This window comes from Lampetra planeri, chromosome 2 (genome assembly GCF_965212315.1).
Source record: "Lampetra planeri chromosome 2, kcLamPlan1.2.h2, whole genome shotgun sequence".
NCBI lineage: Eukaryota > Metazoa > Chordata > Hyperoartia > Petromyzontiformes > Petromyzontidae > Lampetra > Lampetra planeri.
The window spans coordinates 9743115-9767032 of record NC_136108.1 but is presented as its reverse complement, the minus strand read 5'-3'; the positions used below and the strand labels follow the sequence as shown (position 1 = coordinate 9767032).

Here is a 23918-nt window from a genome sequence, read left to right as displayed (position 1 = left end):
ACTGGACTTTCATGGTGAACTGGACTCCCATAGTAAACTGAACTTTCATGGTAAACTGAACTCCCATGGTCAGGGGTCGGGCAACAAATAACAAGAAGAGCCATTTTATTTTCGAATTTCAAAAGCCACAACGGAAGTTCTAAAAATAGCCGCATCAAGTCGCAGGTTGCCGACCCCCCAAGCGAGTGGTATCAGGGGGAGTTGGGGGGATGGGAGGCACTGGGAGGTTAATGACTTAGATTAGCAGTGGATAGAGCGAGTTTGGTGAATTATAAACCATTTTATAAGAAGTGTTTGGGTTAGATCGCGTAAATATACATGTGTTGTTAAACCCGACACGGCAAATTGGTAAGGTTTGTGATATTCTTAGTTCTTTCGGTAAAGTCACGTAGAAGGGAAATAATAAAATAAAAAATATATAAAACAATACATTTTGTTATTTCCCTTCTACGTGACTTTACCGAAAGAACCAATAATATGAATCCCTGCAGTCACGATAGCTTTAAATCAAATTTAAGGTTTGTCATGTAAACATAACATGGCAATCCGTTACTCGTATAGCAACACCAGTGTGTTGGAGAGTAAATCCACAACATTTACAATTCGAGGACGACGTTTCACCAGTCCGCATTTACAGCTAGCATTATCAACCAAGAGACAGATTTTGATTTGAAGCTTTCGTGACTGCAGATATTCATGTTATTGGTTCTTTCGGTAAAGTCACGTGACTTTACCGGAATAACCAAAAGTCAAGATCCAGATTTGTGTATAAGTCTTCCTGTTTCGTTCTTAAATAGAGGAATACATTTGATGTCGTCACTTGCGAGCCAATAAAGTGTAAAGACCGGGGGCGGGGGAGGGGGTTTAATGAATGCATATCAATTACAATGGGCATCCAATTACCGGTGGGGTTATTCGCATGGTAATCGTTACATTATTATGCATGCACATAAAACCATTTCATCGACGTCACCCTGCAGGCGTCACGTGGGGGTGGTAGGAACTGTGACGTCACTGCTCGGAAACCCCCTCCCCCCCAGCCGCCCAGGACCCACGAAAGTTTCATTTCGTTGCCATCTTCCAAGGGAATCGCCGCGGTTTTAAAAAAATAAAAAAAACCTTTTGCCTTCACGTCTCAACAATACAAAAGGTTCGCTTTTACTTCTCATTACTATTCATGTTATTATCAGAATTATTTGACAATTTTAACGGGAAAAAATGATCAATCGTTTGTAAATGAATCGCGGCAGAGGATTGATTCGGTGATCAAGGCGCGAATCGGCAGCGCGTGGAAACAGCCGCTGGCTGCGGGGGGGGGGAGACCCAGGTGGTGCGTACCGAGGTGCATTCGATGTTCGATCTCCGACATAAACTTCCCAATTGTCATCGAAAACCCGATCGAACTGATCGCGAAACGATGTCGCGTCTGTGGAGCAAGGCGGCGGCGGTGTGTGTTGTTGTGGTTGTGTTGTTGTTGTGTTGATGTTGTGGCGCTCGCCCCATTGAACGGAGTTAAAGTGATTGAAGTCGTCTATAACATTGTGTGCGTACGCAGTTGTAGCCATCTCTGCCGTCAATCCCCCCCCCACTCCTCTCCACCGTGCACGTCTCCCATCATCGCCGCGCCGGTCACTTAGCGAAAGTCTCAGACGCGGCAGCCTAGAAGTGCAGTACAACAGCGCGTGTCGTCGATACCCGCCTTCGTGTGATCGTCGTCTTGTGTGTGAGTCTTTGTGTGTGTGTGAGTCGTCTTGTGTGTGTGTGTGAGTCGCCTTGTATGCGTGTGTGAGTCTTGTGTGTGTGTGAGTCTTGTGTGTGTGTGAGTTGTGTGTGTGTGAGTCTTGTGTGTGTGTGAGTCGTCTTGTGTGTGTGTGTGAGTCGTCTTGTGTGTGTGTGAGTCTTGTGTGTGTGAGTGAGTCGTCTTGTGTGTGAGTCGTCTTGTGTGTGTGTGAGTCGTTGTGTGTGTGTGAGTATTGTGTGTGTGTGAGTATTGTGTGTGTGTGAGTCGTCTTGTGTGTCTGTGTATGAGTCGCCTTGTATGTGTGTGTGAGTCTCGTGTGTGAGTCTTGTGTGTGTGTCTTGTGTGTGTGTCGTCTTGTGTGTGTGTGAGTCGTCTTGTGTGTGTGTGTGAGTCGTCTTGTGTGTGTGTGAGTCGTCTTGTGTGTGTGTGAGTCGTCTTGTGTGTGTGTGTGGTGAGTCTTGTGTGTGTGTGAGTCGTCTTGTGTGTGTGTGAGTCGTCTTGTGTGTGTGTGAGTCTTTGTGTGTGTGTGAGTATTGTGTGTGTGTGAGTCTTTGTGTGTGTGTGAGTCGTCTTGTGTGTGTGTGTGTGTGAGTCGCCTTGTATGTGTGTGTGAGTCTCGTGTGTGAGTCTTTTGTGTGTGTCGTCTTGTGTGTGTGTGAGTCGTCTTGTGTGTGTGAGTCGTCTTGTGTGTGTGTGAGTCTTGTGTGTGTGTGTGTGAGTCGTCTTGTGTGTGTGTGTGAGTCGTCTTGTGTGTGTGTGAGTCGTCTTTTGTGTGTGTGAGTCGTCTTGTGTGTGTGTGAGTCGTCTTGTGAGTGAGTCGTCTTGTGTGTGAGTCGTCTTGTGTGTGAGTCATCTTGTGTGTGTGTAAGTCGTCTTGTGTGTGTGTGAGTCGTCTTGTGTGTGTGTGAGTCGTCTTGTGTGTGTGTGAGTCGTCTTGTGTGTGTGTGTGAGTCGTCTTGTGTGTGTGTGTGTGAGTCGTCTTGTGTGTGTGTGAGTCGTCGTGTGTGTGAGTCGTCTTGTGAGTGAGTCGTCTTGTGTGTGAGTGAGTCGTCTTGTGTGTGTGTGAGTCGTCTTGTGAGTGAGTCGTCTTGTGTGTGTGTGAGTCGTCTTGTGAGTGAGTCGTCTTGTGTGTGTGTGAGTCGTCTTGTGTGTGTGTGAGTCGTTTTGTGTGTGTGTGAGTCGTCTTGTGTGTGTGTGAGTCTTGTGTGTGTGTGGGTCATCTTGTGTGTGAGTCGTGTGTGAGTGAGTCGTCTTATGTGTGTGTCTTGTGTGTGTGTGTGAGTCTTGTGTGTGTGTGAGTCGTCTTGTGTGTGTGTGAGTCGTTTTGTGTGTGTGTGAGTCGTTTTGTGTGTGTGTGAGTCGTTTTGTGTGTGTGTCAGTCGTTTTGTGTGTGTGTGAGTCGTCTTGTGTGTGTGTGTGTGTCGTCTTGTGTGTGTGTGAGTCGTCTTGTGTGTGTGTGTGAGTCGTCTTGTGTGTGAGTCTTGTGTGTGTGTGTCGTCTTGTGTGTGTGTGAGTCTTGTGAGTGAGTCGTCTTGTGTGTGTGTGAGTCTTGTGTGTGTGAGTGAGTCGTCTTGTGTGTGTGTGAGTCTTGTGTGTGAGTCGTCTTGTGTGTGTGAGTCGTCTTGTGTGTGTGTGAGTCTTGTGTGTGTGTGTGAGTCGTCTTGTGTGTGTGTGTGAGTCGTCTTGTGTGTGTGTGAGTCGTCTTGTGTGTGTGTGAGTCGTCTTGTGTGTGTGTGAGTCGTCTTGTGTGTGTGTGAGTCGTCTTGTGTGTGTGTGAGTCGTCTTGTGAGTGAGTCGTCTTGTGTGTGTGTGAGTCATCTTGTGTGTGTGTAAGTCGTCTTGTGTGTGTGTGAGTCGTCTTGTGTGTGTGTGAGTCGTCTTGTGTGTGTGTGAGTCGTCTTGTGTGTGTGTGTGAGTCGTCTTGTGTGTGTGTGTGAGTCGTCTTGTGAGTGAGTCGTCTTGTGTGTGTGTGAGTCGTCTTGTGTGTGTGTGAGTCGTCTTGTGAGTGAGTCGTCTTGTGTGTGAGTGAGTCGTCTTGTGTGTGTGTGAGTCGTCTTGTGAGTGAGTCGTCTTGTGTGTGTGTGAGTCGTCTTGTGTGTGTGTGAGTCGTTTTGTGTGTGTGTGAGTCGTCTTGTGTGTGTGTGAGTCTTGTGTGTGTGTGGGTCATCTTGTGTGTGAGTCGTGTGTGAGTGAGTCGTCTTATGTGTGTGTCTTGTGTGTGTGTGTGTGAGTCTTGTGTGTGTGTGAGTCGTCTTGTGTGTGTGTGAGTCGTTTTGTGTGTGTGTGAGTCGTTTTGTGTGTGTGTGAGTCGTTTTGTGTGTGTGTGAGTCGTTTTGTGTGTGTGTGAGTCGTTTTGTGTGTGTGTGAGTCGTTTTGTGTGTGTGTGTGTCGTCTTGTGTGTGTGTGAGTCGTCTTGTGTGTGTGTGAGTCGTCTTGTGTGTGTGTGAGTCGTCTTGTGTGTGTGTGTGAGTCGTCTTGTGTGTGTGTGAGTCTTGTGTGTGTGTGTGTGTCGTCTTGTGTGTGTGTGAGTCTTGTGAGTGAGTCGTCTTGTGTGTGTGTGTGAGTCGTTTTGTGTGTGTGTGAGTCGTCTTGTGTGTGTGTGAGTCTTGTGTGTGTGTGGGTCATCTTGTGTGTGAGTCGTGTGTGAGTGAGTCGTCTTATGTGTGTGTCTTGTGTGTGTGTGTGAGTCGTCTTGTGTGTGTGTGAGTCGTTTTGTGTGTGTGTGAGTCGTTTTGTGTGTGTGTGAGTCGTTTTGTGTGTGTGTGAGTCGTTTTGTGTGTGTGTGAGTCGTTTTGTGTGTGTGTGTGTCGTCTTGTGTGTGTGTGAGTCGTCTTGTGTGTGTGTGAGTCGTCTTGTGTGTGTGTGTGAGTCGTCTTGTGTGTGTGTGAGTCTTGTGTGTGTGTGTCGTCTTGTGTGTGTGTCGTCTTGTGTGTGTGTGAGTCTTGTGAGTGAGTCGTCTTGTGTGTGTGTGAGTCTTGTGTGTGTGAGTGAGTCGTCTTGTGTGTGTGTCGTCTTGTGTGTGAGTGTGTGAGTCGTCTTGTGTGTGAGTCGCAGTCGATGGGATTTCCGCGTCGTGTTTTTTGTTTTGGCGTCGCGTGGCTGGATGGTGGCGCAGGAATTCGTCGCAACAAACGCGGCAATCCGAGGGCTATCGGAAGAGTTTGTTGCTGTTGTTGTTCTTAGCGAATTAGTTTAACAGGTAGTAATACAGGGTTTGTCATTGTTGTTGGGTTAGATGGCGTAAATATAAATGCCACGTAAACAGAACATGCCAATTGGTGTTACTAGGACAGCACACCGGCGTGTTGGAGAGCAAATCCACGACATTTACAATCTGAGTAAATGTTAATTTTCAGAGAGGGGGACCGCCACTTTCGCCGATAAGACATCGTCAGCGTGAGGGCCGCCTCACATTCAAAATCATTGCGGGTTTGACAGCAGCACGATGATGATGATAATGGGGGGGGGGGGGGTGTTTACACATTTGTGTTCTGTCTGGGACCGCACTAAAGGCCACCAGGGATCGTCAGTGGCCCGCGGATCTTCCAATGAAGAACACTGGCCTAGAAGATCGATATAAATAAAATGTTACACCATCGCGTAATATGGTTGAGTTCGGTAGTCTCACTCAGGACCTCAATTCTATGGGCGCGGGACGCATTCTCGAAGGTGCAAGCTTCGTGAAGCAAGTTTGTGCTTGGTGATTGAAATGAATGATGGAGGGAATTTAAGCCAAACACCTTTAATTTCGCAAAAGATTAAAGAACACGGTCCATGGCACTTCCAAGCACAGAATGACCCCACAACAAGAATGTGGGGAATGCCCGTCAATGGTCAAGCGCCGGCTCCATGCTCACGAGTCAGGAGACGTCTTGACTCCTTGACTTCGTTACTCTAAAAAGGGAAAATGTCTGGGGCGGTGTGCTGGTTTTATTACTCCAGAAATCAGCAGAGCCAAGTAATTGTTTTTGCCATCGAGAATGAAGTGGAGCTGGGTATTTTTTTGAGTTACTTATGTTGGTTGTTAATTCAAAGATTTCTGTGATAGAATTAGATTATTTATCTCGCTTGTTAATTGCATACACTACACCATGCCAGCATCTATAAGTCTATAACTACCACTTGATACCCCTTTCTAGGAAGGAATGCTAATGAACCCACTGTATGAACTAATTTTATCATTTGTATTTTACAGACTTGCAGTACCACCGCATCAGAAGTTATGTGTACAATTTGAAGACTAGGTTTATTGTATCCTAGTAACATACTTTTTATGTTTCGGGATGGCGACAGGTTTCACTCCGCCAAACCATGTGTTTGAAAATTTAGACAGAGATATTGTAGAATTCATGTTTAAGAAGATGACTAAGGAGATAGGTAATTTAAAGCTTTTTTGTAGTGTCGATTTTCAAATAAGTGATGGGATAATTCCATCACTTTGCAACGTTACTCTGAAACCTGGCAATGAAGTTGCAAAAGAAGCATTCATGTCACTGTACGATAATGAACAGGTTGAGCTGCAGGCGACCCATATCTCTTGGAGTGATGTTAATCTCCACAAGGGACACAGTTTGCTGACTCAAGCTGACAATTTAATTTCACGAAAATTTCCTGATGTTTACCAAATTAAAGGAAATAATGGTGTCCGCTTTGTCGGGAAAGGAAAGCAGCCAGCATCGGCTCTGGAAGAATTCCGGAAGATTGTGCATTCCCAAAAGTCATCTGGTCAAGAATTCCGGAAGATTGTCCATTCCCAACAGTCATCTCGTCAGTCCTTAAAAAGAACACTGAGTGGAGGTGATGATGTTTACCATAAGTTTTTAAAGTCTAAAGAAAACAGTAAAGATGAAGGTGAGAGTAGCAAAAGCAAAGAATCCAATGAAGACCAGAAATCCAGCAAAGAAAATGACAGTGAAGAAGACATGTGCCCCATCTGCTTGGGTGATTTTACAGAAAAATATGCACTGCCGAATTGCAAACATGCTTTTTGTCGTGAATGCATAGATATGGCTTCCAAGATCCGGCCTGTTTGTCCTATATGCAACAAGCCATATGGGACTATTGTTGGTGACCAACCCATAAATGCACACATGACGGTCAACATCACATCAGGCCACCTTCCAGGCTATCCACTTTGTGGCACTATTGAAATTACTTATTCCATTCCGAGTGGAATACAAGGTGTAAGTACCACCACATGAAGTTCACAATATATATTTATCTTGATTTAACAGTATTACATTTTCACACTGACAATATGCTGAATTGTACGAATTTGTCTATTTTAGCCTGAGCACCCACAGCCAGGCATGGCTTATCATGGCACCATGCGCATCGCATACCTGCCAGACAACACGGAAGGAAACCACGTGCTGCAACTGCTGCAAAGAGCCTTCAAACAGAGGCTCATCTTCACTGTGGGTGTATCGCGCACCACCGGCATAGACAACATTGTCACTTGGAATGACATCCACCACAAGACCAGCATCCGAGGCGGGCCCATAAAGTAAGGCGGGTATAAATTACTTTCAAAATCTTTCAGTAAAATCTTAGCAGTTGAGGACCTTGTGTGATGACTGGACAACATTTGCAGAAATATGTTAGCATTTATGGAATGCTGCCATTCTATAATAGTTAGCACACAATCCAGATGTCGCTGGTTCGATTTTATCTCATGGTTTGCTGCCATTCTGTAATAGTTTGCACACAATCCAGATGTCGCTGGTTCGATTTTATCTCCCGGCACGCCAGTGGAAACAATGTGCGGGTTTCTTTGATCCCCCCTGCCACTGTCCACCCAGCAGTATAAGTGGATACATTAAGTCAATCAGCAGGTTGTGTGGTGGGGTAAAGTGTGGGTACTCTCACCTCTTCAAAGGTACCTGCCTAGCCTGAAAGAGTAGCCCAACATTCTCTAGAGGTTCTCTCTTTAGCTGCTAAGTTGCACCGTCACCTAGCATTGTCATAACTTAACCTGGCAGAGAATGGAGGACCAAAATGTTGTACTTAATATTCCACAGTCTGTGTAGTTTACCTCGGTTAGCTAATGGCACGAGAACACTTTACTCAATGTAGGCGCAGATACGACACCCGACATGCAGTTGTGACAAAAGCTTTGGTGCGATATTCCCACGTGTACATTATTAAACTAAATGATGTTGTGTTCTTTGTGATTGTATGCTGTCTCAATTTGTATAAACCACTGTATTGTTAATGTTTTTAAAATTATGTTTGACCAAGTTTTATTGTTTAAAATTTCATTTCAGTCTTAATGTATTGTTTACTGGTGCTCTAAAGCTATATCCATTGGCACTCATTACATCATTGTTTGTTAATCTGTTTTAGCTTTGGCTATCCAGACCCGGATTACCTGAAACGTGTTCAAGATGAGCTGAAGGAAAAGGGCATTGTGTGACCGGCATGCACGAGTGGTTATCACCACCATCCTAAAGATGGAGTCATGGATTTCTGCCTGGTAATTAGGGTTGCCGCGATATAACAATATACGATATTTAACATGCATGATGATCGGATCATCCGTTTTAAAAATTTTGTTTTATGATTTATCGGGCCTCAACAAAATCAACTTTTTTGGCAACATTTCTTAAATTTCAAAAGCACAGTCATTAAAGTAAAACAATTGCCAGTTAAATTAGTCCTTTGAAAATAGTTTTGTGGCGTTATTGATGACTTGATGGCTATATTACGTCATCATCTTTACAGCTCATTTAAATCATATTTGTGTAACTTGCAGCATGCATGTTATATAAGCTCACATTTAAACTTTCAGTGATTAAAATGCTTATGAAAGGCGTGTTTGATTAACTACAATTTAAAATTGTATGCAATATTTGTACTGCAAATGCAGCAAAGCACAAACAATAATAGAATTGTGAAATGGATGTAGAGAGTTATATGAGACATTGCCATAATTGTCATTGGATAATTGTCATGTTGAATTGTGAAAAAATATATTGCGGCAACCCTAGTGGAAATACATGTGGGTGTTTCAGAAGCCATACACTGTTTTGAATTAACAATATGTTCCTTATAGTTGGCACACTGAAATAAAATGATAACAAGTGGAATTATTGAAAGAAGTCCCACAAACTTAATATAACCGATACATTTTACTGTTAGCCTGGAACACGTTTTGGAAGAACTTTTCAGATGGCCTCCACAAGTTTACTGATCAGATGACAACACTGAATGCCGTACAAATCCATAGCTTTTATATTATTGTTTTTTTCATGAGACAAGTTACCAAATAAAACGAGTATTTTTGGAAAATTCATAATCTTGCATTATACTGTAAAATGTACTGCAACATCTGATTTTGCAGTTATTATTTGCGTTGCGAACTACGTATTTATTTTAGTTATTTTTGTATTCAGGGATTATATTGCGGTCCTCGTGTCCACCATGGTACAGGTTTCTAAATTACCAATCTCCATTGAAAGACAAATGAAGCCCTTGCACATTCCATGTACCTGGTCATTGGTTGCACTAAACCCTGCTCGATGGTGGAGTGGTGAGAGGAATGGATTTTTAGAAGCGCTGCTCTGGATCATTCAGGAAAAAAAGTTACATTCCAGTTTCAGGATAAAGGCTGGATGGTTAAAATACCAAAAATAATTGAATGTGTCCCATCCATAATGGAAATATTTCTTTTATATATATTTTAGTTACAAATCGTTAAATGTATGTTAAACAAATACTTGGTTCCCATTTTGTGTGATATTTTTTTGTCCATTTTAAAAGTGATTGTTTTATGAGTACACATTAATTTTGGATAACATTTAATATAATGCTTAGACTACTATTCTCCGGATTATATTTTCATCCATTTTTGAGCAAAAGTGTGCAGTTCATCTTATCATCTGGTAGGTGTGTGTATGACCAAATTTGTGTAACTTTTTTCACACTGGCCAGTCAACTTTAATGTCGATAGCCATGCCACCATAGCATGTGACCAGATTTGTATAACTTTATTGGCAGTCTTTACAGTAAACAACTTTATTGCCACCACACAGTCACTTCTACGTTATGGATACTATACAGTACCGAATTACATAAAACATTTGTTTTACCGTATTCTCCAGATGATGAGGCACACGTTCCCCCCTACATTCACTGTATGTATTTTATCTAACAAATAACTATTTTGTTTTGTTATTTTGTCACGTAGATAGGTTCAAATAAAATAACAAAATAACAATTTGTTATTTTCTTTGAACCTATCTACGTGACTTTACCGAAAGACCCATAGAATATGTATGGGTTTTCTGGGGGGGAAAAATATAAACAAAAATTCCATGGTGTATTGTAGTCCAGAGAATACGGTACTGTATATTATCACGATGACAACAAATTATTTTAAGTGCTCACAAGTGCTTTTATAAACCATACTTTTTTATTAAAAAATGTAACTCGTTAAAATATGAATACACTTTGAACAGTGTGTTAATATTGAGCTAATGCAGTTTGTCACGTCTTTTTCCTTGATTTAAATGTCGACATGTTTTCTGCATATATGCACCTGAAGTGCTGCTCTCAATATGACACTTGTTCTTTAAATTTAGTGTTGTGATGTTGAATAACCTATCTAAGCACAATGTAACTTTGCTTCAAAAGTGCCTATTACTACAATAAACAGCCATGTGTTTAACCTCAAGTATGAAAATTATTGAGCGTAAAAAAGAAACAGTTTTGTAGATTATTAGGTCATGTTTCATTATCAGCAGTACAGTAGTTGATAATCCACTACAATTGGAATAGATATTTATCATTGGAATAGATCTATGGAAGTGTGTAAACTGAAATCACGCATTAACAAAATCAAGCTATCACTATACAATGTAAGGAATATTTCACTAATTATTTCACAGGGAAAACCACATGTCCTTTCAAAATTGATTCATAAAGCGTTATACATTTCATGAGAATAATTCGTTGATAAGTACTATCTTGTGGTTTGTATGGGTAACTAAACTTTAAATTTGTATGACAATATCCATATGCTTCATCATTTACTCTTCTCATCCCCATCCATTCTCTCTGTAAACACTTTGCACAGACGTTGAGCATGTCGAATGTAAAGGTTCAAAGCTAATGTTCCAACTTGATTTGAAGCTTTCGTGATTGCAGGAATTACTCTTTGGTTATTTCGGTAAAGTCACGTGACTTTACCGAAAGAACCAAAGAGTAATGTTCCAAGGCAAGTTGTTGATGCTTTGTTGTGTGGTTTCATATTTACTGCAGCTTTAAACGAGTAAACTGTATATTACATACAGCTGTGAAATAAAGCATCTGTTTTGCAGTTAATCGAGAGTTGTATTTATTTAAGTGTTTCTTGAATTATGTGGATTGAATTAATTCTTAATACTGTATTATTTTAAGGGAGAATGGTGTCTGCTGTTTAGATCCCCCAGAGCACGGCGATGAAAGTTTGCTGCACTTAAATGTATGTCTAGTTATGTGGGTGTGCAAAAATTACAACTTTCATATTAGATAAATGCACATCTCAGTTTTAAGTATATTTTTAATACTTTGATAATGGTGCAGAGAGTGTATCACCAAGTATTTGATTCCAGCATTATAGTATAAACCCACAGCCAAGCAAGGTAGCCTCCATAGACTCCCTGAAGATGTGCTACCACTGGTGTGACCCGGCTACTCGGTGAGATGGTCACGAATATTGCTTGTGAGTCATTGTATGGCACAGGCAGATTGCAGATGGACCCTTCACAGCATGAAATACACTCCTGTAGGGAGATAAGACAGATCACAAATGCGATGTGAGTTACATTGAGTTAACATTAATGTGTATTAAAACAAATCATCGGTTCTCGCTCAAGAGTACACCGAGGCATACTACAGGGTAGCGCATTTGAAATTTTATACTGAGGCCTCATCTGATATTTGAGGCTCGGACAAATGTAACGGCAGTTGACAATCGTATCAATGCAGGTGGTACATTGTGATGTCCCATACACATCTATCCCATGTACATTAACTGTTCACCCCCATAAAAAATTTCAAAAATATAAATAACGTGTAGTGTTACTTGATGACTGATGATATGTGTAAAAATTCATTTATTAGGTATAGCCCTGTGAGCCATTCGGCTCTTGAATCGGGTGCAACCGCAACAAACAAAAAACAAAAACATGAACAAGAAAACATCTTAAAGTGAATGTGACTAAGTGCATACAGAAAATCCAAGAAAAGACGGCAAAATATTGCAGAAAAAACAAATCGGACACTTTCATCGGTCCGATAGAACTGTTGAACTCTCGGAATGCAATCCGTTAATTTTTACTGACGATTCAGGTTATTGAACCACACTTCATGCTGGTCAGTGTGGGTTTGGTGGAGTTGTTCAAAGACGACGAGTAAACCGTTTTCAGAATGTATTCCCGATTCCTAAAATCAGGAACCAGTGCTCGTTTTCAGTTGAATTTTAGTAATCAATGCATCGATTGGCATGCTCGATGTACAAATGGCGCAGTCGCCTATTTCACCGCGTGATATATATTTCCTTTTCCCTAATTTCTCAGTAAAAGACAAATGTGCAACCTTGCAATTGCTTGATGGAGCTCGAGGATGTTTGGTTTATTCTTTCAGGCTGATCAGACGTCTTGGAAGAGCTGGGCATACCCACACTTTAACCCACCACACACGACCTGCCGATTGACTCGCAGACCCATTTATATTGCTGGGTGGACAGAGGCGAGGGAATTTTACAAACATGCACCGTGGGTTCAATTGCCATGTCCACAGGAAATTACATTGAACCACCGGCCTCTTGATTGAAAGTCCAATGTGTTATCAATCACGTAACGGCAACTCTCTTTGTTACTCAGTTAAAAAGGTAACTAAACTATTGTTAATTTAACAGGTAAGGCCCACTGAGCGATATAGCTGTTTCAGAAGTGACCTGGCCACAAATTATTGCTCAATGAAGTGACTTATGTTGAAATTTACAGCAGCCAATTAGTCGAAACGCATGTTTCTAAATGTGTAGGGAAAAATCGGAGGACCTGGAGAAAAATCTATGCGACCATGGGGAGAACATGCCAACTCCAAATATACAGGCGTCAGGATTGGGATCGAATCTACGACCTCCTGTATACCAGCGAGGTAGTTAACATCTCGCCACCGCGGCACCAAACTTTGTATGCTGCTAGACATCTAAGCGGTTACCAGTAATGCAAAGAAAAACAGATTTTAACAACTCCACTTGGGTGAAAGCGAGGAGTTAGGGAATATACATGCAGTTTCCTACCACGTAGCCCTGCAGCGTTGTGCATTGCAGTGTCCATACAAAGTATTTCAGGATCAAACTAGCTCAGCTTCCGAGATCTGACGAGATCGGGTAACATTCTGTGTGGTTTTAGCGTAATCGGAGCACTGTGCTCAAGGGTTATTGTTGCGTAAATTGGCCGCACTTACGATCCGCCCGTTGCTTATGCGCTGGCATCCCACAGGCATGCAGTCTCTGAGCTGGGAACACCTCTTGCTGACCAGCACGCTCTCCCGGCCATCCGTGGCCATCACGTGGCGCGTGTGACAATATTCGCTCTCTGCACACACAGCGTCATAGGGGCAGAATGTTTTTAAAATTAAATTTAACAAGGTTAGAGACCAGGATCGTTTAATTTGAGAGTGATCTGGGTAATGAAAATGATGAATGCCAAAATTAAATAAGCTCAGCAGAATGTAGAAAAACAACACAGGTTTCCCCCGCTTTATGCGGGAGTAGATGCTTTCCAAAAAGGGAGCACAGAGTGAAACCGCACGAGGAGACAAGTAGTGCACACAGTCCATAAACGATGTTGTTTCATATCCGACCACATAGCCGCATATCAGTGAATTTAAACCGCATACAGTAACATTTGAGTAGAAATAGGTTAACCGCATATACACGAAATCGCATAAACCGAAAATGTTATGCTCATTAACATAGCACAAGCTATATATTACGTGTTAGATTATCGAGTAAAATATATTTGTGTTATTTAGTTTAATGATTTTAAAAGTTCCACAGGAATTAATATAATACAATACTCAGTACTGTAGTTTCTTAATAACACCTACCTGTTACTACCCTTTGAAATGTTTAAATATAGTGCCCATTTTTCACTTCGGATAGCCCGGCTGAGTTTCAAGATTTATTTTCAAGAGGTGCTGCATTGGGATGTTTGTCATCTGCTACCAACCTCGCAGCCCTACGCCGACAACACCTGTTTTGTCACCTGTCCAAGTTCTAGCCAGCATTTAACACCGATTTGCTTTCAATATCAGAGGTTGGGCAATTTGTGTTCATTGTTCCTGCACACTCAACAGTCACATTGCTAACTTTATCGTGCCCAACTCTGTTTTTTTTTCTTTCTAACGAGATATGTATTTTGAAAACCGAGAGAACGCAGTCACATGTGAGTGCAGCCCCCCCACCCCGCCTCTAACATAAGCCTCTATTTGTAGTCGCATCTTACAGATCGAACCCGACGTTGTCATTGCTCCTCGGCAGTGGTCCATGAAAGGCTTTGTGTTGTTGTGACAGTTAAGAAATGCGCAGTCGTGTTCAGTTTTTAAGGTAGCCTCGAATCTATAAATAGCAATTTTGATCAAAAATGTCCGTGACACTATGAAACCAATAGCTAGGAAACTCACCAGAACTTTTAAAGGCCGGTGCCCCACATAAGGATAGTTTTTTGGACAAAAGTTGGCAACTCAATACACGATATTTATAACAAGGAAACCTTGCGGCATGGCTTGGGGAGTTTCTACCGCCGTTCTTAGGATTTTCAAAAATGACTTGAGATTAGATGTTGGAGCCTTTAGCATTTAGACTAAATGTTAACAACCCTTAAACATGGTCTCGTGTCAGTCGTGTGACTGGCAACTTGCAGTGAAGCACAATTTTATAATTCAATGGTTAAGAAGGCACCTTAAGAGTATTTGTGTTCTTAAGCTATTGATTACTAATTATGTTAAGCGAATCGCTTCCTGTGCAGGACCGCTGTGTGGCGCTGTTGCACGGCAAACTTTTAGCCTTCGCCCTAAACGAGGAGAGGTTAAATCTGATATGGTAAATCTGCACTAGCGAGCGAGTTATTTATATATTTTATATTTCGCATACAGAGTTAAAGTTATTTCGTTTTATGTGCACCTTAAATTTGTTGATAATGCGTTGACGCAGGAGTTTGGGATGTAAAGTACTAAAATATCGGCCAAGCGAGGTTTAAAATGGTTTGTTTTAAATGAGTGGATGTGGCTTGAAAAATCATTAGGAATGATAAAAAAAACAAACATGTTCGGAAACAGGATAAAGATGGACACGTCCTAAATTTTTAGTTTAAAATATGTATTGAGGACATATTTTGAAGTTAAAACAAGCTACAAATATAGAATCGATTGTAAACCACAACATCGGCAATAGATGTTAAAGAAACTGCCATTCTGGGAAATGCTAAGTGACTCAACTTTCAGGAATAATCTTTTAATTAAATAAGCCGAGGATTATCCTTCTTATGAGAACCCCGGAGATTGGCTCACAGCTAAGCAGCTGTCTTCTATTGGAATTTAAGAATTATGAATCAACGCCATCTCCTACAGAGGAGCTCGTTTTCACATTGTGGCTTCTGCCACGACATCGACTGTGTGGGTTTAAGGCTGAGTTGCTCCGTTCTCACTTTCATGGAATGTTTTCCATTGCTAAATTATCTCGATCCACATCAGCACAGGCCTCGAGCTTCTATTCTCGCTCTTGGAACAGGGGAGACTTTTGAAATGCAGGATTTGGCTTAGGCTACGAAAGCAGATTGAGTGAAACTGGCACGAGTTTGATGTATGCGATGTCTGGCTCGGGGTCACACACTGTGCTGGGTTTGTGAATTTGATACGAATATATCAATTGGAGCTACTTAATCATTATGGCAGTGTAAAAACAACTAACCTATTAAGTGCTATATTTTGCTATTGATTTCTAGTAGGGCTGAACGATTTGGGGAAAATATCTAATTGGGATTTTTTTCTGACAGATATTGCAATTTGATTTGCGATTACATTTTTTTAAAGTCAAGCTTCAGTTCAATATTCACTGTGTAATAGATTTAAAACATGTGATGGAGCATTACCACATAATACCATCAAAATATGAACTGCTCTATATATTCTAATTCAAGGATGACAACTTTAAGGATATGAAATTGCTTCCAACATGTATTTATTAAAATGTTTTAATTGAAATAGAACAATCAAACATAGAACAAGTGTTAAGTCAAATAAATTAAGTTTTGATAATAATAAATATAACAATTCTAATAAGAAAGTAACAGGACTTTTCAAATCGCAAAAAATCGCAGCCTTTGCGATTTGCTAATCGCATTGTTTCAAATTGCGATTTCGATTTCAAATCGATTACTCGTTCAGCCATAATATATAGGGTGTGCGTGTGTTCATGCTATATGCAGTGGTAAGCACACATCCACACCTTGTGCGACGTTCTGGTCTTAATGGGTGCTTGTGAACAATGTTTGCCCCAGCAGTATGTACGACTAGATCTGGGAATCTTCAAATTTTTCCAAATTCTAAAAATATTTGTTCATTACTAAATTGGAATTACTCTTTGGTTCTTTCGGTAAAGACACGTAGGTAGAAAAATAAAATTAAACAAAAAAATAACTGTATTTTACTTTTCTACCTACGTGACTTTACCGAAAGAACCAAAGAGTATGGGTTCCTGCAGTCACGAAAGCTTCAAATCAAGATTCAATTGGAATTATACGGTATTGGCAGAAGAATGTCCTATGTCCCTTTATCCTGGTCTCTTGAGTTCTCACCGGGTTAAACAATATCAACATGAAATTTCGTCTTTTGCGATATGCACAGTGAAGGTGTATAGATCATAACAAAGGTTTTTGGGTTAGATCGCGTAATTTATAAATGTGTCGTACCCCTCCACCACCCGAGACGGCCAAACAGTAAAAAAAAGTGTCACGTTTACAAAGGACAAAATAATTCACTTCTTTAGCCCACCGGTGTGTTGAAGAGCGAATCAACATCATTAAAAATTTGAGTACGACATTTCGCTGGTAATTACAATCAGCTTCATCGGGCAAGAATGGTGAAGCTCTCCTGTTGCTCCCGGTCTTAAATAGAGCAGCAGCAGGGTGACGTCATCATTTAATTCAATAAGGTGCAGTGATTTGAGGCGGGGAGGGTATTGTAATTATATAGATTGTTAATGATTCAATTGTTATTCATTGATATTTGTTTCCCTTATAAGGAATTGTAATTGTATTATATATTTTATTTATTTAATAATACGCATCCAGGCCGCACTAAGCCTGTAGCTGTTACGCCTACGTGTTAAACAGGTGTATAGATGTTCAGGTACCTTTTGGACAGTACGTGTCAGGAGCCCAACGGTTGCACTCAAAGTTATCTCTGGCGTTTTCACACGTGAAGCATTTAAATCCACCCGGGTGCGGTGTTGCTGCAGTAAAAAAATAAACATGTAAAACTCATACATTGACATTGACACGAGAACATTGCTACATATGTATGGTAGTCACGTGCCAGACATGCCTTTTAGAGTTTACCACTATTTACATCTTTTATATGATTTAGCACTCTGCGCTGAATATCGTAACCTGAGTTGGATTTTCTCCCACGGCTAATAGTGAGGAGTGATATCTAAAATAGTCCTGAACGCCTCCTTTACCAACCCTCAATGACAAATGTGGTGAAATATGGTGAAATAATCCCCATGACCGACATGGCATGGGTCGGCCTTCATTCAGCAGTGTACTGACAAAGGGATGAAAATTCGTTTTACGGTGCTGTGAACACATTCTGTGGTCTTATAGTTTAAAGAAATTCACTGGTTAGTGACACATCGGCAAACTTGTTTTCTGGATGTTCTACAATGTTTCCTGTTGTTAATTTCTCATATTTTAATGCCATTAAATAAACCACGTATCCACCCTTTAAAACAACATACAATTGATATCCTGCTAGCTATTTGCATAGCTTTAGCTTCACATGAGTTAGAATCCCGGTGAGGGAAGCTCAGCCTCATCTTTGCATGGGGTGTGTCGGATGAGCACCACATTTTGAATCTTCATCACTAGAAAATAAATCAACCCTGGTTGTCTTTGAGTATAGACTGAGAGATGGATATGTGATAGTTATGCCTAGGTAAAATCCCATTGAGACGAGCATTTTCCCTGCCAAGGAATATATGAACTGGACCCACGATAGGACCGACTCTGCCGTAGTACTGGCCTCGCAATTGGAATGTGGAATTTCCACCACTTGCTCAACAGAGCACAGTGATGCGTGCTCACTCGAAGGGTACAGCTTGACGACGTCATGGGCTGTGAAGTCGCGGGCATGGGCCAAGTCCGGCCCCAGGTATAACCACGAACAGCAGCAGAGCAGGCAGAGGCCGCAGGCAGGCGGTAGAGGTGTCCGCCCTGAGCCCACGTCTCTCGCTAGGGCACGCAAATCTCATTACAGACCTCTTCTGTGGTGTAAACGTTCAATGAATGTTTTTGTCTATTTTTTTATTTATTTATTGTGAGTTGTATTTTTACATAAATATAAATTATAGCAACATGTGAGACAGCTGTACTCTTTGTTGGAGGGACTTACACAGTGAAGATGCACGTGCATATTCTAGTTATATATACGCGGTACGTGGCAGGGCTATACACTCATACATTCATAGAAGGCCTTTTGACATATGCACATATTGCATGCAAAGTGGACTGCATGGATATTTATATGTACATATTCTGCATTTAATGACGAGAACAACCAACACCGTTTAGTAACAAAATATATATTTTCAATTACACAGGAAAACTGATATTAGTTCTAGGTTTGATCAATCTGCAGTTTATGATCTCAGAACAATAATAACGATAGCAAGGATGTATATACATATGCTCATACACAGTCTATAAATTTAATCTAACATTCACACAGCACAAATCTATGCATATTTCCAATTTGCAAATGTAAAGAAGACATACGCTAGAGTTCTAATTTTGTTAGATCAGTGTATAGATATACAAAATATATAAATAACTCACCATTTTTATCCATCTTCAAATTGTTGGTCACGTTGTATGCTTTGACGTACCTCCTCCCTACGAGTTTAAAGTCCAACCTTTAAAGTATGTTATTGTAATTAATGTGTCCACTTATGTATAAACTAGCATGATGTATACGCACTTGCCTACGGTATATTTCTTTAAAAATTTATCTCGGAAACCAATTGAAGTAGCCAACGGATGATTGAAACAGTAATATTTTGTCGTGACAAAGTTGCAATCATATTTTAACCATCGCGACCCTAGACTCTGATCTAATTTATGCCTTTCTACGCTCGGCAGTTCTCAATTGTCCACCTATATATCAGCTGGGATGGAATGCGCCCGTTTTTTGTGTTCAGGGAGGTGGGGGGGGGTGTGCCGGCAGGGGCTGGCAATTGGCCATAGCCACCAGCATCCTGGCTTTTTTGAGTTGTCCAGAGGGGGCCGCGGTGGTAATTGAAACAGAAATGAGGCCTGCGTCGTGAATTCTCTGCGTTCAGTCCATTTCGTGGTCGAGGGGGGTGCGGACTGTGGAGGCAATGAGACGTTAATATTCCAATTTCGTTCCGGGAACGAGCAAAGGAGGGAAGTGTATAAGGAACAAATGTCAATTCACCTACAGGGTGCCGTGCCCATTGGTGAATGAGAGTTGGCATGGCTCATAATGTGTATGTGCTTCGTCACTTATTGTCAGAGAGTCTGGTAGGCTTTTGATACAAAAGCTGGGTTTTATATTTTTGTGGTCGACATCACAGAATTCTAGAGATTGCATATGCAGGGCCTACAATGTACTTTTCTGTAGCGTGGATGTTTGTATTGTCTGTTACCTGCTGAATAATTTAACGGATGATATTGTATACTTTTATCGGTAGCGCAGCATGAATGAGTCTAGAGATTGCTCGGTTGGGCAACCACAATGCTTCGAGCAGCTTATCGGGATCTGTGGGGCTGAGGTTGTCAGCAGGGGGCAGTGCAGCAAAGCGATTGTCCTGTACCATGGTCCAACGTCTATGCTGCCCGCCTCCAATCCGTACTACCATTGTGTGGAGGCTTGCGTTCACATGTATTCAGACAAGCACCCGAAATGAGAATAGGTTTTCCCCTTTTTTCTGGCAACAAAACAGGTGTTAAGATGTTAAAACACCAAACTGAAACCTTTTACAAGGAATCATGTCTGCATTAACCACAATACTTGTGGTCAGAATGCAAACAAAAAACATACTCTGATAATATATGCATTGTCTTTGAAACTGATTGGTCCACACCAGAGAAAGCCACCAGAGAAAGCTGTCTGGTGTGGATCAATCAGTTTCAAAGACAATGCATATATTATCAGAGTATGTTTTTTGTTTGCATTCTGACCACAAGTATTGTGGTAAATGCAGACATGATTCCTTGTAAAAGGTTTGAGTTTGGTGTTTTAACATCTTAACACCAGTTTTGTGGCCATAAAAAGGGGGAAAACTTATTATCATATTTTGGTACTGGCAAAGGAGGTCCCATGATATAAGCACCCGAAACTCATCAAGTACAACTTCTCATCCTCTCCTACCTCTATACCTCAAGCCTGAGTAAGGAGGTCTGTCTGAACATGCTAGTCAACACAACACGTTATTCTGATAGATGGCAAAAAAAAAGTATGATTTCATCAGGATAAAAGTTAGAACCTTCAGAAATATCTTGAAAACTCAGCTCGATCGCTTCGTAGTGAACTTTCACGCGACACATACCGTGCACGTAACGAATTTCATATTTCCTCTATTGCTAATGAAGGGTGTGTTCGCACAGTGGGCACATTGTGCCGGGCGGAACAACCTTATAATCCCTGCAAAATCGAGTATTGCTATCCAACTGGGCAGCACAAAAGGGCACACCGTGGACCTTTGGAGATTGGCTTGACGCCTCTTGTGTTGTACCCACGCCCCATCGTTCCCTGCCAAAGCCGCACACCACAGCGAGCGCGGGGGAGGAGGTGTGCTAACTCCCACGACAGGAAAGCGTGGAGAGACCGAAAGAGTAACTGGTGGATTGGACAACATATACATATTGACTGTTAAATATATATAACTGGACTTGAGCAGGACATAAGAATCGATGACCAGTGGTCAATGCTAACGATGGAGTGGCAGCCATAGGCTTAAATTTCGATTTAAAGTTTTCGTGACTGCAGGGATTCATCTTCTTGGTCCTTTCGGTAAAGTCACGTAGAAGGGAAGTAATAAAATAATAAAAATAAAACATAATAAAATCATTCTCAAGACGTTTGTCAAGGCGCACTTCCCCCCTTCCAACCCAGCTTAAATATACGCTCCAAGCATGGTGGTGTTTCATTCAGATGCTGTCTCCCCGACAGACTTGGTCTTCACCTGAGGACGGTTGCTTGCTTTGTGGCCGAAACGTCGTGAGAATTATTTTATTATGTTTTATTTTTATTATTTTATTACTTCCCTTCTACGTGACTTTACAGAAAGAACCAAGAAGATGAGCCATAGGCTTGAGAGGATGTCGACTGTGGAGACAAGAGTGATTCAATCAATTGTATACATTTATTGTTGGATATAGTCTTGGACCACATGCCCATGAGAGATGGCAGCAGCTTGGGGAGGCTTAATCCAGCAGTAAATTGATCATAGCTGATGATGAATATTCGTGTTCATTGTAAAGTAGTGGTTAGGATTTTAACCAACAGCCATAACATAACAAGAAATACACGCAATTTGGCTTACGTCATGTTCTAATATTATTGGTGTGACAGCTCAGAACATGAATAGGAATCTTAAACAGGATTTCTAAGCAGGACCGAGCCTGCTCAGTACTGCACATGGACCTAGATCCGTGACTATACGAACGTGGGGCTGCAAGGTGGTCAGTAGATGACAGTGCTGCGTGTCATCCACCTACCAATCACTCAATGGTATGGCCAACGAAGGACCCGGATGAAAAATTGCTTGGAGACTCAGTGAGGCTTTACTGGGTAAGGACTGTAATTGGTATAATGTAAATTCTTGGTTCTTTCGGTGAAGTCACGTAGAAGGGAAATAATAAAATAATACAAATATTCAACAATAAAATTCTCACGACGTTTCGACTGCAACACAAGCAATCATCATCAGGTGTGAAATCCACAGCAAGAAAATTTGAAAAAAGGTATAATGTAATTTTAGTTTATTAGTGGTTGGTGCAGCGCATTGCACTTCATAACCGGCGAAGTTAGTTCGATTTCCAACCATGGCTGACATCAGTGGCGAGTGATTAATGAAGCAGTCTTTATCCAACCCTGAACGACCAGCGTGGTGAAGTAATGGCCAAGTGGGCCAAACAGGGCCCATGACTGACATGGCATGGAGATGAGACCTTCCTCGAGCAGTCGATTGAACGTAGTTGTGAATTATTTGAATTTTCAGACACTCGCCATTTGTTTCGTTTGGAGAAATATTTTTCTCATATGGCATAATGGGTAGGGCAATGTTTATCCTTCTACTGTATGAACCAGGTCACTTGAAGGGCTGTCAAAGGTTGGTGCGTCATACTCTAACACAAAGGCTCGTACTCGTTCAACAAGACATCTGAATGGATACTTCAGATTTGAAGCTTTCGTGACTGCAAGGATTCATATTCTTAGGTTTTTTCGGTAAAGTCACGTTGGTAAAAAATGTAAATTAATAAAAGTAAAATAAAAATAAAATAAAAATAAAATGATATAATATAATAAAATAAAATCTTTTATTTTATTTTTATTTTACTTTTGTTAATTTTATTTTTATCAACGTGACTTTACCGAAAAAAACTAAGAATATGGATACTTCACTTTATGATATGATGCCGATAGGACAATTGGCATAATGGGGGGGAAATTACAAAAATATAGCAAAGAAGTTGTTTTTGTTTTAACCCGAATTTTTTTTTTATACTCACTTTAAAATGTTTCTACAGTAACTCTTCAAGCATGACCACATTTAAATGTCAATGTTTTAATTTGTTCAGCTTTTGGTGTTTTTCTGATGTCATGAACAATTTGTGTCCCAGTGTTAATGGGCTGTCAACTGGTTTTAAACAAAGCTTTTATTGTAAGAGTATCATGTCCACGTGGTCCCTAATTTTTTAATATCCTTGTACTGTATAATATTTGATATAACACGGTATCGATGTAATTGTATAAACGTGATAAATGGATGCATAGGCATGCTTTATTTCAGTGTAAACAATTGCTATCTTCACGGTAACGCAGTGGTTAGTGTCATGCGCAATGAACCGCGTGTTTTGAATTTTATTCCCAACTATGACTAATATCATTGAGCAATTAAACTTGTAATATGTAACAGTTTGCTGCTGCTGTTTGCCGACCCCCCCCCCCCCCAAACCTTGACCAACCAACATTGCCCAGCGAGACGAAGTATGGTGAAACAGCCCTCATGACTAAGACGAAGCAAAGAGGTCTTCATCCAGTATTGGATTGACAATTTAACCTTCTACCAGAGTAACCCCGGCTCTCGCATAATGTCCGTGATTCAGTCACTTTTAGTCTGTGTTGATGGTCGCGATGCGGCAATCGACTCATCTCGACGAGCTGTTACACGATGCACTATTCAAAGTTGAATTTTTCGATAACGGATCTTTTTTTATGCTATAATGTTTGGCGTTTCGACATCTTGGAGTAGCATTGATTTCGGAATAATTGGTACCCCAGTCGCGGCGTTAACTACACCCTTGTAAAAAAATAGTGTCCCAGAAATAAAGTATTTAATTGCCTCGGCCAGTTTGTATTATTTGGTACCCCGGGATACCGCCATAAGGATCACTTGGGTGTAAATTATTTAATCGTTAATTTAAAAATGTTAAAGCTATGTTTTCTCTCATAATAACATTTTAAAGATACTTTTTAAAAGTAAAGTGAAACCTAAACAAATTCAAGTTTATTCCAGAATGTTATAAAATTTGTATTATGTAAAGTACAATCTTGAATTGAAGTGGGGCATTGGAATGTTAGTCACAAGTGTACAATGTAACTATCTGGATTCATTACAGATTATTCATTGTGGTTCATATTTTATATAATATTGCATAGATTG

The 23918-nt window shown here is 40.9% G+C and overlaps 2 protein-coding genes across 5 annotated transcripts; one reads left to right on the top strand and one right to left on the bottom strand.

The window, feature by feature from the left end:
* The first annotated feature begins 1036 nt into the window (after positions 1 to 1036).
* LOC144727397 (uncharacterized) lies at positions 1037 to 11065 on the top strand. Of its 4 annotated transcripts, none has more exons than XM_078606191.1 (4): positions 1037 to 1150; positions 5937 to 6924; positions 7030 to 7247; positions 8087 to 11065. In XM_078606191.1, exons 2-4 carry the CDS (start codon positions 6025 to 6027, stop codon positions 8154 to 8156), a joined length of 1188 nt encoding a protein of 395 aa, XP_078462317.1. In that variant the 5' UTR covers positions 1037 to 1150; positions 5937 to 6024; the 3' UTR covers positions 8157 to 11065. The 4 variants fall into 4 exon arrangements, with proteins under 4 accessions (XP_078462317.1, XP_078462333.1, XP_078462341.1 ...); XM_078606207.1 differs by lacking the exon at positions 1037 to 1150 and adding an exon at positions 1190 to 1342; XM_078606215.1 differs by lacking the exon at positions 1037 to 1150 and adding an exon at positions 1315 to 1330.
* A 248-nt stretch (positions 11066 to 11313) lies between these two features.
* LOC144733335 (ly6/PLAUR domain-containing protein 6-like) lies at positions 11314 to 19847 on the bottom strand. The gene is made up of 6 exons (XM_078615184.1): positions 19762 to 19847; positions 18847 to 18923; positions 18097 to 18237; positions 17145 to 17243; positions 13196 to 13326; positions 11314 to 11505 (listed from the first exon to the last, which is right to left on the bottom strand). The coding sequence occupies exons 1-6, from the start codon at positions 19845 to 19847 to the stop codon at positions 11314 to 11316; spliced, it is 726 nt and encodes a 241-aa protein (XP_078471310.1).
* Between the last annotated feature and the right edge of the window lie 4071 nt (positions 19848 to 23918).

Coding starts and splice junctions, on each gene's coding strand:
- LOC144733335 (XM_078615184.1), bottom strand. CDS start 19,847: ATGGTACAGGACAATCGCTTTGCTGCACTGCCCCCTGCTGACAACCTC. Junction 18,238..18,846: donor TTTGAAGATGGATAAAAATG/GTGAGTTATTTA, acceptor CCCTAGCGAGAG/ACGTGGGCTCAGGGCGGACA. Junction 11,506..13,195: donor GCATAAGCAACGGGCGGATC/GTAAGTGCGGCC, acceptor ATCTCCCTACAG/GAGTGTATTTCATGCTGTGA.
- LOC144727397 (XM_078606191.1), top strand. CDS start 6,025: ATGGCGACAGGTTTCACTCCGCCAAACCATGTGTTTGAAAATTTAGAC. Junction 6,925..7,029: donor TTCCGAGTGGAATACAAGGT/GTAAGTACCACC, acceptor TGTCTATTTTAG/CCTGAGCACCCACAGCCAGG. Junction 7,248..8,086: donor ATCCGAGGCGGGCCCATAAA/GTAAGGCGGGTA, acceptor AATCTGTTTTAG/CTTTGGCTATCCAGACCCGG.